General features: G+C 38.6%; 2 protein-coding genes across 5 annotated transcripts in view; one reads left to right on the top strand and one right to left on the bottom strand.

The window, feature by feature from the left end:
* The window catches only part of LOC149848052 (ceramide synthase 1 LOH3-like), a 29,820-nt gene extending 21,498 nt beyond the window's left edge, over positions 1–8,322 (top strand). For all 4 annotated transcript variants that reach the window (XM_090016265.1, XM_090016208.1, XM_090016138.1 and 1 more), the window contains 4 exons: positions 396–581; positions 7,008–7,192; positions 7,788–7,847; positions 7,970–8,322. In XM_090016265.1, the coding sequence (XP_089872391.1) occupies positions 396–581; positions 7,008–7,192; positions 7,788–7,819 (403 nt within the window). In that variant the 3' untranslated portion in view covers positions 7,820–7,847; positions 7,970–8,322. The remainder of the gene's footprint in view (positions 1–395; positions 582–7,007; positions 7,193–7,787; positions 7,848–7,969) is intronic.
* Positions 8,323–10,765: 2,443 nt separating this feature from the next.
* LOC149848051 (zinc finger protein CONSTANS-LIKE 2-like) lies at positions 10,766–13,441 on the bottom strand. The gene is made up of 2 exons (XM_090015962.1): positions 12,655–13,441; positions 10,766–11,207 (listed from the first exon to the last, which is right to left on the bottom strand). Exons 1-2 carry the CDS (start codon positions 13,309–13,311, stop codon positions 10,854–10,856), a joined length of 1,011 nt encoding a protein of 336 aa, XP_089872088.1. The 5' UTR covers positions 13,312–13,441; the 3' UTR covers positions 10,766–10,853.
* Between the last annotated feature and the right edge of the window lie 2,916 nt (positions 13,442–16,357).

Genomic DNA, 16,357 nt, shown 5'->3' with positions numbered 1-16,357 from the left:
TTTGACTCTTTGAAGTCTTGTATATGCACTTGCTTGTGTAGTACTTTAGTGCTTTTGTATTGTTAATAGTGCTTGTGCACTTTGTATTTATCTTTCCTCTACACATTTGTATTGCTATGTAACTAATGGATATGATAGAGAATTTTGCTATAAAAAAAATCTTCAGGAGACAGTTTATTTGATAGCTGACATTGGGCTGTGGTCTCGTTAATGATCGAGGAACTTAGTTTTAGAATTTCAAAATGACAATGTTGTTTTATACTCTCTGTACTGGGATGACATAGCATTATTTGTCGAGTGGTCATTTCCAATCCCTGCAAATAACCTGTCAGGTATGTGCATGCCTGCTGGTTTTTATGATGCTCTGTATAACTCATTTTGTTTCTGTTCTGTAGGTTTGCCCGTGTTGGATCTGTTGTTTTGGCACTTCATGATGCAAGTGATATATTTTTGGAAATTGGGAAGATGTCAAAATATACTGGATCTGATAGGGTTGCAAGCTTTTCATTTATTCTTTTTGTGCTATCTTGGATAATCCTTCGTCTTTTGTGCTACCCTTTCTGGATTATATGGAGTACAAGGTCAGTTTGTGCTTGCAGCATAAAATATTACAAATATGTGAATCATTTATGGTTTATCTCTAAGTGAGTAATTAGTTTCCATGGTTTCAGCATAAGCTAACCTCATCTTTATTTTTTGCTGAATTAGTCAAGTTTTTAGAGAACAAACTTCAAGAAAAGATGCAAAATGCATATGACCATACAATGATAAAATTGGAGCTGGTCTCTATACATCTAAATGTTGACTATGCTTAGGACTACTCAAAAAATAGAAGTGATGGTGTTTTACTCTCTAACAAGCATTCTACGGCAAGTAACTTCATTTTCTATTTAACTACATCATTGCCCTTACAAAGAAAAAATTAACTACATCATACAGAAGACTCTGCCTTTTAGATAAAGGGGGATTTCCAATTGAGATGTCATAATTGGACATCCTGAAATGCAAGGACTAAAATGGACTTTCCTCAAAGCACAGTCACTGATATCGCCAATATTTTGAAAATATCATGATATTATCAGATTTTTTGAAGTAGCCTATAAAAACTCCAAAATATTGCAATAATTTCAAAATATCATTGAAACATAAATATCACATTAATATTGAAATAATATCAGAATATTTCAATTTATTTTCATATCTTATTTGTTGTAATGTACATATCTATTCTGATTTTTTTGTTTCTTTTATTTTAAAAGACTATTCTAACTGTTTTTTTGTATTATGATAAGAAAAATACTGCTGAAAGCTGTTCTTTCTTATTTTCTTTAATATCCCTATTTTTTTTAAATTTTCAAAACATTTGAGATTTTCCCGAGATTTTGATATGAAAAACCTAGCCAAGAAATTACCAAAAATGAGATTGGTGACTGTGTTGAAGTCAATGCCTGAAATCATCAAAGAAAATATAATCATCTTGTCTCACTACCATGATAAGAGATTTTTCAGCATGATAACATCTTTTTATCACTATATATCAGCTATAAATCATGATCTTAGTTTATAACTAAATGCCTTATTTTTTTGGATGTTCAAAAGATAACATAGGCTTTCTTGTCACAAAAGGTGCATGCGGCCTCTCTTTTTAATAAGTTAAGGCCTTTACTCCTACATGGGGTACTGATTCATAAGGGCAAGATGAAGATTCTGAATGATATCCTCCGTGTTTGTTGTTTTGTTTACAGAGTGGTTATTAGTAGGGGTGTCAACGGGTCGGGTTTAGTTAGGACCCAGGTGAAACCAGACTTGGACCCATTTTTCAGGTATGGTATCAGGTTCGGACGGGGGTCTAATCGGGTCCACTATAAGAAAAACCATACCCGGACCCGATAAGAACTACATGAACCAGACCCAGACCATACTCGGTAAAACCATATTTTTAATCATTTTTACAATGAAAATTTGCGGGTCTTAATCGGAACTCGAGTCGGGTCCTGGTCTGGTATAAAATTTCACAAACTATACCCGGGTCCATGTAAGGTCCGGACCTGGGTCTTAATTGGGTCTTATTATTTATCACCATACCCGGACCCTATAGGGTCTGGTTAGGGTAAACCCAACCCGTTGACACCCCTAGTTATTAGTAGGGGTGTCAACAGGTCGGGTTTGGTTCGGACCCAGGTGGAACCAGACCTGGTCCTAATTTTTGGGTAAGGTATCGGGTCCGGACCCGGGTCTAATCGGACCCACTATAAGAGAAGACGACCTGGTAATAACTACATTAACCAGACCCAGGCTATACCCGGTACAATACTATTTTTTATCATTTTACATTGAAAATTTGTGGGTCTTAATCGAAACTCGAGTCTAGTATAAATTTTCATAAACTATACCCAAATCCATGTATTAATCGGATCTTCGAGTCCGGACCCAAGTCTTAACCCGGTCTTCTTATTTATCACCATACCCAGACCCTATAGGGTTTGGTTCGGGTCAGGTTCAGGTAAACCCTGTCAGAATTCCTGCAGAAATCAAAGAGAGAGAGAGCTCTGATATTATTGGGAATCGGCAGCCTGTATCCTTCACACAGGCTGCGCTAATACTTCATTAGCCTTAATAGGGTTACAATAATTTACACATGGACAAAAGTGCCCCTGTATTAGTAACTCATATTACATTAAATTACAAAACTTGGGAATGGATATGGATCCTTTATTGAATGGATCCATATCCAAATGGATCCATATCCAGCCCATATTCTAATATATTCTAATACCCTCCCTCAAGTTGTGCATGAGAGTGAACCATGTGCAACTTATTCTTCAGATACCAGAAACGGTGACTTGTAAGACCTTTTGTAAACATATCAGCAATTTGGTCTTCTGAAGGCACATAAATTGGTTCAATCTCTTTGTCTGCTATCTTTTATTTGATGAAATGTTGATCTCAATATGCTTAGTTCGACTGTGATGAATGAGATTGAATGCAATTTGTATAGCACTTTTATTATCACACATAAGTGTCGAATTTGAGATATCCTCCCCCATCTCTGTAAGTAGATGCCTAATCCAGGTCACTTCTGCAGTGGTGGTTGCCATAGATCTATACTCTGCCTCTGTGCTAGACCTTGCCACAACCTTCTGTTTTCTGCTACTCCACGAGACAAGATTTCTTCTAATGAAAACACAGTATCCTGAAACAGACCTCCTCTCATCTGGATCCCCTGCCCAGTCTGCATTTGTATAGGCCAGTATGTTATGTTTTGGTGTCTTCCATGAAGATTGAATATATGTAAGTCCATCGCCTACCGTTCCTTTTAGATAGCGAAGGATGCGTTTGACAGCATCCATGTGACCAATCTTTGGTTCATGCATGAACTGAGATACTTGATTAACAGAATATACAATGTCTGGTCTAGTAAAAGTAAGATATTGCAACATACCCACTAAACTGCGATACTTGACTGCATCAGGATATAACTCACCATCACAAATACTGAGCTTTTGGTTGACAACACTGGGTGTAGGTAGAGGTTTACAATCTGTCATTCTTGCTTTAGCCAGAAGATCAAGAGTGTATTTGTGTTGAGTTAATGACATGTTGTTATCTTGTCTGTCCACCTCTACATCAAGAAAGTATCTCAGTTCCCCAAGGTCTTTCATTTTGAACTGCATACTCAATAAAACTTTAATTCGTTGAATGTGGCCTGGAGCATTACCAGTGATCACAATATCATCAACATATATGAATAAGAAAACCAGGGTGGTATCATTTCTGTATATAAATAGAGAATGATCTAGTTGGGAACGAGAGAAACCATGTTTCTGAATTTCTAAGGAGAAGCTTTCGAACCATGACCTGGAAGCTTGCTTCAAACCATACAAGGCTCTGGTTAATTTGCATACATACTCTTTTGGGTCTCCCTCTGTGTAACCTTGAGGCTTGCTCCATGTCGACCTCTTCCTTTAAATTTCCATGAAGGAATGCATTTTTAACATTAAGCTGACTAAGGATCCAGCCATGTTCAATTGCCAAGCCAAGCATGATGCGAATAGTTCTTATTTTCACCACTGGGCTGAATGTCTCATCGTAATCCTGACCATATTCTTGAGTGAAACCCTTGGCTACAAGACGTGCCTTGTACCGTTCAATGCTACCATCCGGTTTATATTTAATTTTATATACCCATTTGGAACCAACAACATTCTTATCTGGAGGACGGCCAACTATCTCCCATGTTTGACACTCATGAAGTGCCTCGATCTCCTCATTCATCGCTTCAATCCATTTGTTGGATTGGACAGCTTGATGAAAACCAAGTGGTTCATCATGTTTTTCAATCTTGGATAGAAAAATTTGAAAATCCATAGAAAAGTTGTCATAACTAACCCATTTTTCAATAGGATGTCTTATCCTGCCTGATCTTCTTGGTGCTTCTCTATTATCAGGCAATGCAACATGTTCTTCAGCAGGTACATTTGTTTGCTCTCTGGGTCTCCTGGTATACACATTACCTTTGTATCTCAGACATGTTGTTTGTGATGCATCATCTGAAACCGTCTCACCATGTATGCCTTCAGGGGTCAAAATAGTATCTTCGGCAGTATGTGAGATAAGTTCAACACTAAGCCATGGATCATACCAATTACCAGCTGCGTCACCATGTTCTCGATTGTGATTTGCTTTACTTTCCAGAAAACTATTCTCATCAAAAACAACATTTCTGAAAATTCTAATCTTCTTGTTGGCAGGGTCATAGCACCTATAACCCTTATGTTCATCTGCATAACCAACAAATTGGCATATGGAGGCTTTGTCCTGAAATTTAGTTCTCATGGATTTGTCAATGTGTACATAACATGTGCATCCAAAAACTCGTAACTCATCATAATCAGGATGTGCACCAAAGAGAACATAATAGGGAGACTGGTTTTCAAGGATAGGCATAGGAAGACGATTTATCACATGAGTGGCAGTGTGAAAAGCTTCTATCCAAAGACTAATGGGCAAGTTACAACCATGCATCATACTCATTGCACTTTCCACAATATGTCTATGTTTACATTCAACAATTCCATTTTGTTGTGGAGTGTACGGGCAAGAAACTCTACGATGTATCCCATTATCTTGGAAAAAATCTAAAAATTCTTTGGAGGAATACTCACCACCTCCATCACATTGGAGAATTTGAATGTTTTGGGAGAATTGAGTCTTAACATAGGCATGAAAGTGACGGAAGATGAGAAAAACCTCTGATTTGTATTTCATAAAGAATATCCAGGTAAAACGAGATAAACTGTCAATAAAAGATACATAATATTTGCTTCCAAAAGAGGAAGGATTGGGGGTTGGGCCCCAACATCAGAACATGTTATTTCAAAGGGCATGGAGGCTCTTTTATTTATTTGATGAAAAGGAAGTACATGACTTTTGCAGACCTGACAACTGTGACACATTTTATCCTTCAATGAAGGTGAAACAGACTCTGAAAGAAAACCATTGGACACTAACTTTTCAATAAAGAAGCGAACTGGAAGCGACCTAGGAAGCGAGGGGGAAGCGAAAAAAAAGAAAAATAAAATAAACTAAAATAAAATTACAAAAAAAAGGAGGCGCGCTTCCTAGCACGTTTCGAAAGCACGACGTTTCGCGCTTCTGAAACGCACTTCGGGGAAGCGTGCTTCCCCACTCCCAAGGGCACTTCCGGTAACTCTGGTGAAACTAGGACATGGGGACACAGCCTTACATTATATATTGTGTGTGTGTGTTTATGTGCCTGTACATGTTTATATACATTTAAAATTCTCAATCTAAAGCAATAAAACTAACTTGAAAACTTCTAAATCATTATGATTGAAATATCAAACATTAAAACTAAGTTGAAAATTGAATGTAAAGTAATTGATGACAAATTTTAAAAGAAAAAGCATGCAAGTGAATGCAATAAGCATTCAAGAACATAAAAATAAGTAATCAAAGTTGACATCAGAATGTTGACTATGTCCGATTCTGCTCTGACTTTGTCCATGAACATGGTGTGCTGAGTGTTATGTTGTATTAATATGGGATACACATGCTAAACGTCCATGTAACATAAGCCTATATAGTGGTGAACACTTTTAATTGCATTACAGCAATTCCCAAAGGACTCAAATGTCATTTTCTCAATGTTAGTGTGAAGTTACAAGGTTGTGGTGGAGGTTCCTCACTAAGATCAGGCTCATTTCCAGGTTCAGCTCTTTGCTTATGAATTTGAGATAGAGGCATGCCCTTTGTCAGGAAAATGCCTAAAAAATACTATATAAGATTTTTTCATCAAATTATATTGATTTGTGTGTGTGTGTGTGTGTGTGTGTGTGTGTGTGTGTGTGAGAGAGAGAGAGAGAGAGAGAGAGAGAGAGAGAGAGAGAGCATGTTAGCAAATTCCCAATGAATGTCATTTAGTGTATTTGACATGGAATGATCCAGCATCCAAAGGAGAATGGTCCTGGTAGCATGTTGTAATGAGGTAGAGAAATCATAGAATACTTTTGTCAGGTTTGAATGCTATGCCATAGTCTCTAGATTTCCAAAAGTCTTTCAATGCTGTGTATGTGCGTCATACTTCAGAATAACTTTCTATTCACTCTTCAAAATCTATCACTCAAACTTGCACAATAATTTGGCATACAACTTTTGATCCTCAGTTCCAGTTTGTTTTATTCATCCTAATCTTTTTACTCTTTGAGAAGGATCCTTCTAACACATGAAAAGATAATATAATAGTCAGCGATGATCATTTTGTGACTGAATCTTTTGGGTAATATTGAGATTTGGTTTTCATGTTATTCTTGAGCTTCCTATGAACCCTTCTTCTTTAGAAATGTGAAGAGATGGAATATTTTGTAGTAACTTATTAATTCTGACATTTTAAGCATTCAAGGAGAAGATGAAAACTTTAGTCATTTAATAAAATCAGATCACATTTTTCTTTTTTACTTTGTTGAGCATACTATATCTTCTTGCAGTTATGAGGTTGTATTAACTTTGGACATGGATAAGCACAAGGCAGTAGGACCCATATATTACTATGTATTCAATACTTTGCTCCTCTGCTTGCTTGTCCTTCACGTCTATTGGTGGGTATTGATCTATCGGATGCTTGTTAGTCAAGTCCAGGCAAGGGGAAAACTTGGGGAGGACGTACGGTCTGGTATGTGGCATGACAATATTTACCTTTTTGCAGCTTAACTTATGTAAACATGTATTCAATGTGCTTTACATTTGATCAGTTGTATCATGCAACTTAGAAGTTTCATGATTACAAAGTGTAGTCCAAGATTTTATTGTAAGAAATGCCATCTTGATCTTCTTCTGTGTTTTGTGGGTGGGTGTTGTTGGATGATGCAGTTCCAAAATATTTTTTTTTCTGTTTTTTGCCCTATGGGCATCATTTATTAAGTGCTTGGGCAAGTTGCTTAAGTTATAGGCATCTACAAGAAGCAACACAGTATAGTGTCTGTTATTCTTAGTTATTTTATGCCTACAGGTTATTGATGAGCACTGAGGAAGGCTGCTTGGTCTTCCTCAATCTCAGACTTGCCTCATGTAAAGGTCTTTCTCAAGCTCAGATCAACGAGCTGAGTTCAGGCTGAGCTTGTTCTATGGATTATGAAAGCTCGAGATTTACAAATTTAAACTTCTTTGCAATGAGAACAATTGATGATCATGAATGTCTATATCCAGTCTAACTTGATCTTGAATATTTTGTCTAACTTGATCTTGAATTTTTTATATCCATCATGCAGATTCTGAAGGGGAAGATGAGAAGGTTGATTGAACCCTGAACAAAATGCATACCTGTTCATGTATGTTTCCTTTAATCCTCAGAAAATTGCCTATAAATTTTTTGCATCTTCATATTCAATGTCTTCGTCCAAATGCTCCTTTTAGCCATTCATTTATGTCTTTCTCATGTGGTTTTTGATAGATCAATATCCACCCTTAGTTCAACCATGCCAGATTTTATCTGAAGCAGTTCGTGATTGAATCATGAGAAAGTTGATGATGAGACAATGACCTCGCGCTGGTGATCTGTACAGCATTAAGTTAAAGAAAAAAGTTGTGAAAGCAAATACGACAGTGATATTCATCAATTAGTTTTTTCTTCTTAGTCCCATTATTATTTGCTGTATTGATTATCATTAGCATCGACTTATAATTCTGTAAAAAGTCAATTAGGTTAACTTGTAGACATCCTTATGTAGTAGCTTCTTGGGCACAATAACATTAACGTTTTGTTTAGGTGCTTATTTTCTTCTTATTGTCTCTCTTCCTTTTGTAGATGGCTAGAATACATTCTTAAGTTATTAAAAGAGCAAAGGAAATACTATAGGAAGTAACATAACTTCCTGAAAGGATGAGCAGTACCATCATCTTTCCTCGAATTTCTGTACTTGAGATTAATTTCATGAGGCATTCTCTCCCTTCCTTTTAAGGCAAAAACATGAATCACATTGCAATCTGTCCTATGTTAATTACTCTGTTTAAAGATCTTAGGATATGATAAAAACATGATTTTTTTATTGCAGAGAAAAGGGATTACTCTGTCTATGGTTGGAAAATTTTTGGACATCACAATGATGTGAGAAATGTTATCTTCACTAAAGCGTGATCCTAATTTATTAACCATATATGAAATTATCTTTCCTTTGTCAAGATATAAAACTCAGGATTTGATTTATGATTGGGTTGAAGTTTTGGGTTGATGGATCACTATGAATATGTCATTCACGGTCTTTTGCCCTGAAAGACTTATCAATGCTGATTAGACCATTTCTATGCACAAGCTAGACTCTCTCTCTCTCTCTCTCTCTCTCTCTCTCTCTCTCTCTCTCTCTCTCTCTCTCTCTCTCTCTCTTTGCGGTGATACAATGTCTTTGTCTTCCCCCTTCCCCACCCACATCTCATTCTCAGTCTCACTCCTCTGAGACCTAAATCCCCAATTGAATCCAAGGAGAGTAGCATATTTCAAGCCCCCCAACTGGGCTCCATCCCATAGTCTCCATCCAACGATGACAATGCCACCACCACCACTGACCAATGCTCACCTCTGGCTAGGCTGTTGCCACTGATTGCAAGAGTGAGGTCCAGCCACATCATTTTCTCAATTTGCTTAAAACCATCTCTATGCAGCAGTAATCTGTACGCAGATTGCAAAATCCCCTTCCATTTCCAGAATTTTGCCATATTTGAGCTCCCAATTAGGAGAGGACATTGGGGATTTCGCAAATTCAATCGACACCTTCCAATGTCAGGCTGTTCCAAACAAAGGCTTAGGGGTGCTTGTGTGCCACAAAAACAGCCCCATTTTCATGGAAATGAATACTGTTTCCATGGGTCCATGGGGCCCACATGCAAAGCCAAACATGAGAGCCGCTTTGGTAGATGCTACAAATATATGGGAGCATGTTGTATGTGAGATCTTAATTGGTTTGATAGGAACTCTCCCTAAAATCTTACCGAAGAAACATCTACTTCACAATGGAGCATGATTCATTAACTGATGTAGTTCAGCATAAACTAAGCTGCAGCAACTTGGAAGGATTATGATGTGGAGCTTGGGCAAAGAAGCTTTGCATGCATATCATGTGGTATGTTTGAGAAGCAATTCACTTGATCAAATTAAGTTGAATAAAATATAGATGCCCATCCTACTTGTGGACAGATTCAGATGCAAATTAGTCCAATTTGGCCTTATGTAACTGTTACATAAAGTTTCAATATGTATCAATGAACTTTACTCCTGTTGGAAGACCTTTGAGGTTCTCAATTTCTTTGCTGACAAAGAATCTCACCAAGATAGAATCCAAAGCTTAGTCCCTGAAAAGGGGGAAACTAAAGCAGAAAGAAGCCAATCACAGTAGACAAATTGATACTAAAGTGAAAAAGCACAAAAGCTCAGGCAGGAGCAAAACTAATGAAAGTCCTGCGAATCCCGGATAACAGCTGTATCAGACAATAAGGAATCAAATGGGTTTACAAGAACCTTAGCAGCATGCAGAGAAGTGGAGTAGGCCATGTTGGCCATGAACACATCTTGTCAGCCACAAAGATGAAAAAGTGGTGCACTTTATTTGAGATCACAATGAGAATACAGTGCACTAGTTGAGTGCTGCTCCTGGCTATAACATTCAAACTCAATTAGATGACCGATTGAATGGTCGACTTGAACATCTGTTTGTCTGCTGACTGTTAAATGTTAATTCGCTTTAATTTTTTCCTAGCCAATTTTTAGGAAAACATTGACAGAATCAACTCCTGAGGTTCAGTTACTTTTTTATTTCTTTCTTTTCAATTGAAGGTTCTCTTCTAACTTCTTGCTAAAATTGCCCAAGAAGGCTCCCCTAATCTGGTAGGGGCAGCTCGTGAATGTTAGTCACCAAGTAGAAGGGATGTCATGAGTTCAAAACCCACGAGTATGCATCCCTTACCATGAGGCCGAAGCTGGGTGTACTCCCTGGTGGGCAAGGGGGTCCATGGGTTTTTAAACCAATGAGCTCACTAGTGAGTAAGGTGGTTTTCCTTAGTTATCCTAAAAAAAAGGAAACTTCTCTCTAGAATTGCTTAGTTTGAAGAATAAAAGTTACTAGAGGATCAAATCTAATTGAGACTTCACAGACCAATCCTTATTGATGAAATTTCCTATCTGAAATAGATACTGTAATTTTTGGTACTGTTACAAATGCAATCAGTGAATAATGGTTGACTGAATGAGAATTAAATATTCTATAGAAAACAATTTTCTCATTGAAACTGCTTACCATGAAATACATAGTGAAAGTAACGAGCACAGGAACTAATACTGTGCTGAATCAGAATGTTGGAACAATTCCATATCCTGTTTCAACCATTAGTGCAGCTGAATATATCTGATCAACCTCGACTTCAACATCTGTTCTCTTTGCAAACCGTCCTTTGATTCTCGGTCTTGTTTCAGCATATGCCTTGCGTGAAGCATACCTGATTGTCTTCTCAAATTTTCTGTTTTTTCGCTTCTCCCTATATCTTAAAACACGAGCTTCCCTGTCCATTGACATGTACTGTGGAATTTGCATGGTTGTAGGGCCTGTGGACAGTTCCATTGATCCTTTTGAAGTTCTGAAGTAGAAGCCCGAGTGCTCACCCACAACTGCTTCTGGGACTATGCCAGCATCTAAAGAGGAAACCTGAAATTCAATGCAAACAAATTTGAACTCATAAAACCTTGTGAATGATCTGGATATCTGAAGGCATAATTAATAAGAAACAAAGGCAACCATTAATAAAAGTTGAGAGTTAATGACTCTCCCACCAGGGTTATAAATAAAGGGCATTAGAGAAGCTGAAAGCGAAAAGAAAACAGGTTTATAACAAGCTGAAAAAGCAAGTAAATTGCATCAGTTAGTAAAATTAAGAACTGTAGATGTTTGAAAATGTATGAATGAATGGTGGGCTTCATCTTGGTTTTGTAATTTATTCATTCAGAACCATGTCCAATTTGACAAGGGAGACACAATGTGGAAAATAATTTGCAGCAGAGCATGGTATGGGTGTACCCCTCAAAGGTTTAATCCCTTGCACCCATGAAAAATTTTAGAGAAATCCTTGATTATAATTGTCTGTAATTAACGTTTAAGTTTTAAGTTTAATCCGCTGTACTCATGAAACAATTTAGAGCAATCGATGACTATAATTGCATATAGTTAATCTTCAACTCTAAAATCATAAGCCGGATAGACATAGCGAAACTCCGTGGAAAAGCTAGAACAATGACCAAGTAATTGCAATTTTCTCGTTTGTGATTGAAGAAAAAAGCAAGTTTCCCATTCAAGATCCAGTGAACATATGAACTGTCACATACATGTGATAATGGGCCACTAGAAAATCTTTTGTCATAGGAACAAATTTCAAGAATTCTCTGTAAGCATCTTACACCTATCATCTATCCACCAAAAAGTGAGAAAAATATCTTCAACAACTTCTTCCAATTCCCATTTCCATCATTTAAGCATGACAAAAACCTCCCCTCTTTACTTAAAAGAAATAACACATGATCATTCATGACCTATTCAACTTCCAGTTTATTCCACTCAGCGAAAAAAGCAAACTAGAACTTAAAATCTAGTGAAAGTCTCAGCAAGAGTACAATTTCTCATTTCTTCTAATAAGAAATAACACAAGTTTCAAAAGCATGAGACAGCGACCAACAAAAGAGAATCTTGGCACGAGGAAATTTCGTAATTAGAAAAGGAAAAAAACATGACACACAAAAAGGAAGACAACTCCATATCCGCTCAAGTGCATGGGGAGAAAGAGTCATACAGGAATATTATATTTTAAACAATCAAAATAAAACAAAAAGAATGGAAGAGTGTCCCCTCCTAGCAGTACCCATACCTTGGTAGAGTGAATCAGAGCAGAGAGAGAGAGAGCAAACAAAAAAAAACAATAATGGAAGTGTCCTCTCCTAGTTGTACTTACACTCTGGCTGTATTAGTCTGAGTATACGCAGAGAGAGAGAGAAAGAGAGAGAGAGAGAGCAACACATAAGGCCATTAAATTTCAATGAAACGAAACAAAACAAAATAAAACAAAAGAATGGAACAGTGTTCCCTCCTGGTGAATTGTACTTACGCTGTGGCTGAGTGAGCTAGAGTAACCATACCCTCTTGAATTCTCGAGCTCAATGTGCAGGTACTGCTGGTTGTTCATCAGCTGATCCTTGATCTCCACTGGGAAGACACTGTCATTCCCCACTTCAACCTCTGCCTTCTGCTGCTGGTACTCTCTTTGGCCATGTGTGTATGACTGGTTTTCATTGCAAGGCTCCCCATACTCACCCAAGTCCAAGTACTCATCAACCTGGCCACCACCACCAAGTAGCAAGCCATCAACCTCCCGACTTGGGCTCTTCTCACCTGGCAGTGGTAGCAACCATGAGTTGGCCTCCTGCTCATCATCACCATCACCATCATCATCATCATAATCATGTTTAATACCTTCCTGAATTGTGAATTTCTCGGGTTGGAGGTGAATGTTCTCGACTAAGAACTTATTGCCGGCACCCGCTGTGTACAGGTGGATCGGCACACGAAGGTGGCAGCTCGCCAGCAGGTTCACCGAGTGTATGTCGGTGTCGCAGGCATCGCAGAGCACTGCTGCATCGGCCTTGCAGGTCACAGTGGCCGGAGCAGACTCACGGAGCTCACACAGCCACTCGCGATCATGGGCTGGAGGTTCACACCTGCGGGCTTGTGGCCATGCCCCTCCTCCCCTCTGTCTGCCTCTCATTATCTCCTCCTCTCTCTCTCTTTGATTTTATTAATTTTTGTTAATTTTCTATTTTTCCATGGCCTCCGTTTCCTCTCTGGTCTGCTTCTTTGAGGGGGGAGGGGTGGTAGTGAAGAGAATGCAATGGGGGACGAAGGAGAGAATCTAGAGTTGACACGTGGCAGAATTTGAGCTGCTGAGAGGGTGCTCGGGGGTTATCTCGTGGCTGCGTATGGCTGAGCTACAGAAAGTTGTGGGGCCCATTGCACCTTGGGCCGTTTTTCTAGAATAAATGCAATTACCTTTTCTTTGCAATTCCTTTTCAGATATGGAATTAATTTTCTTTGTTTTGATCTTAAAAGGAACGGTTTGGTTGGTGAAACGGACATGGCATCATTCTTTTTCTATACAAGTAAATTCTCAATGAGGGCGTGTCAGGTCAGAGCAAGCACTGGTGGATTACTCGGATGCCGACTGCATCCCAAATACGAGAGTGTGGTGTATGTTCTCCCCCGATGATTCACTGAATCCCACGTCTGTGTTCGGGGGATGAATGAGCGCCACGTATTTATGCACATGGGGCTCGTATTCTCGTGTATATCGACATAACTTTGCATCGGACTCTGGTGTTGTTGCAAAGACTTAAGTACCTTTTCTTATTATTCTTGTCATAAAACGACGGTTTGAGAAAATGACAAAAATGCCCATTTAAAAAAAAGGAAAACAAATGGTTCAAAAAAAGAACAAACATGTCCTCCATCCAGAAAGTCCCTGTACTGCAGTATTATCTGAGAAAGGAATCCCCTCTGAAGAAAGCCATGAACATCAACCCCCTCTCTCTCCCTTCTCTTTCTGCTTCTGTGCACATCCAACAGATGATCCTACATTGTTCTAGCAAGCATCAACTGACCTGCACACTGACTGTAGCATGGTTCAACTTGATGAGTTGTGGAGCCAGATTCAGAGATTTTGCCCTTACAGGAGGGGGGTTTGGGGGCTCCCACCGGTGTGGGTAGCATCGTTCAACTTAATAAGTTGTGGAGCCAGATTCAGAGATTTTGCCCCTACAGGAGGGGGGTTTGGGGGCTTCACCCGGTGCAATAAAGTGTTTTGTTTAAACGTGGTGCTCATGTTTCCTTTGGTTGTTTCTTGCTAAAGGTTTTCGTAACACCCTTTCCCACGATTTTTCTGTTCTTTTTTTCTGGTTTGAAGATGGTGACTTCTGAAAGTTACTGTTCAATTTCAGAAAATGAACCTATTATAGAGATCGAATTTCAAATCCGTAAAAAACGGTGTCTTTCTTATTGAGTCTAGTTTATTTCTGACAATTTTTAACAATTTTAGTTCATTTTTCCCAAATACCATGGATGGATTCTATGCCTTCTACATGAATCTCACATTTTTTCCCAGAGCCGTTGATGCCCTGAGGTTTTCAAAATGAACAGCTGAAAAAATAGTTCCTCCGTGGTATTTGGGATGTGAACGGCATACCGACAGTGCTTGCTCAGACCTGATATTCACTCATTCTCAACACGTTGAGCACTCTTGGGATTAGAATCTTATATTACCATCAAATGATCATTCTTGTATTTTTTTTTTCTGCTCATAATTACTTCAGTTCCTGCATCAAGTGGTAGTACTACGATTTTAAGTACAATACAAGCTGCAACAAGTGGATTTTCTCCTTTCAAAATTCACTTTCTAAATATGCTTCACTTTTCCTCCTACTTTTACATTCTTTTATGAGTAAATTATTTGTGGCTTAATTTTTAAGCGAGCTTATGATAGTAGCCATGTTCTCACTTATTGTGAAAACAATCTCTCTCTCTCTCTCTCTCTCTCTCATCGAGGTCCACTCACTTCTTTATCAACAACATTATCATATTACTATCATAATCATCTAGCTTTTCCCCCACGTATTATAATTTTCCCACATATTGTGATGTATATATGCGTACCTTCAAAAACTCAGCAGTTGCCAAATTCTTGCCATAGTTCTAGTGACATGGTATCTGTTCTAATTACTCCAAAAAGAGATCTCTTCCCTTGGGTAGTGATATGGGGACCCAGACAAAATAAAAAACATCAAGCCACCACCATTTCTTGGGCCAGTTGAAGAAGATTCGGACGCACCTTTTGATTCAAGAAGAAAAAGAAAGAGACTTTTTGGAAAAGTTTTCCAGTACATTGCTCGTGACAGCAGCCAGTCTAGGGCTGTCAACTGGTCGCGTTTGTGTCGGACATCCGACCAGACCCAAACCCAAACACTCAGATATGTGCACAGAAATTCCAACCCAAATATTAATCAAGTCAACCCAAACCCGACCTAAGTAACGTGGATCAGGTTCGGAATATAATTTTGCCCAAATTTTCAACCAGTACTGGCTGAGCCAAGTTTTTTTATATGTAATTTTTTAGTGTAGATATATGTTTTAAATGCCAGGACAGTGACTGTAAGTACAGCAAGCAAAACTAGCGCAGCTAGGTCTCTGATCCTGGGGTGGTTTCTCCGTGTAAATATAAAAAAATGCCATTAAGATTATGCTGAGTCTGGTTTGAGATTCATTTTAAAAATTCTTGACCCAACATAATCCGAGTCAGTTACCTGAATCCAACCAGTTGTTATTTTTAGCAGTTCGGATTACAACTCTATGACCACCCAAGACCTCGTGTTTCTAAATGCACACCTTGGTAAAGAAATCATTACTGCCTTGTCTTTGTTTAGATCCATTTACTGTCATCTCCTATTGAACCAACGTCCTATTCATCAAGACAAGTGTGTTTAATGGTCCATCTACCTCGTTCAACCCTTGCATATCGGCTTTGTATAAACAAGCAAATTAACCACAAATACCATTTTTCATTTTCCAACTTGCCTTGTTCCGCCCCAAAGGGGGTTGGGGTAGGGCCTTGGCTGCTAGACAGTCTGTTAAGGTTCTATTCTCATGGGTGTCACCCTTCTCCGCAAGCCAATGCGTAGCTTAGGCCTCGGGGGTAGGGTTCCTAGCATCGGAGTTCTACGCTGTTGGCACGACAACAGGAGGCATGGCAGGCTCAGCCAGCGCGA

The sequence above is a fragment of the Nuphar pumila genome, chromosome 1, assembly GCF_984573655.1.
Source record: "Nuphar pumila chromosome 1, dmNupPumi1.hap1.1, whole genome shotgun sequence".
In the NCBI taxonomy this organism is placed as follows: domain Eukaryota; kingdom Viridiplantae; phylum Streptophyta; class Magnoliopsida; order Nymphaeales; family Nymphaeaceae; genus Nuphar; species Nuphar pumila.
Note: the sequence above shows the minus strand (reverse complement) of the source record. Positions and strands in the feature narration are given on the sequence as shown.

What these genes read in the sequence shown, in the direction of transcription:
- LOC149848051 (XM_090015962.1), bottom strand. Translation starts at nt 13,311, where the DNA reads ATGAGAGGCAGACAGAGGGGAGGAGGGGCATGGCCACAAGCCCGCAGG. An exon ending in CTAGCTCACTCAGCCACAGC is followed by an intron (nt 11,208 to 12,654) that starts GTAAGTACAATT and finishes ATTGAATTTCAG; the next exon opens with GTTTCCTCTTTAGATGCTGG.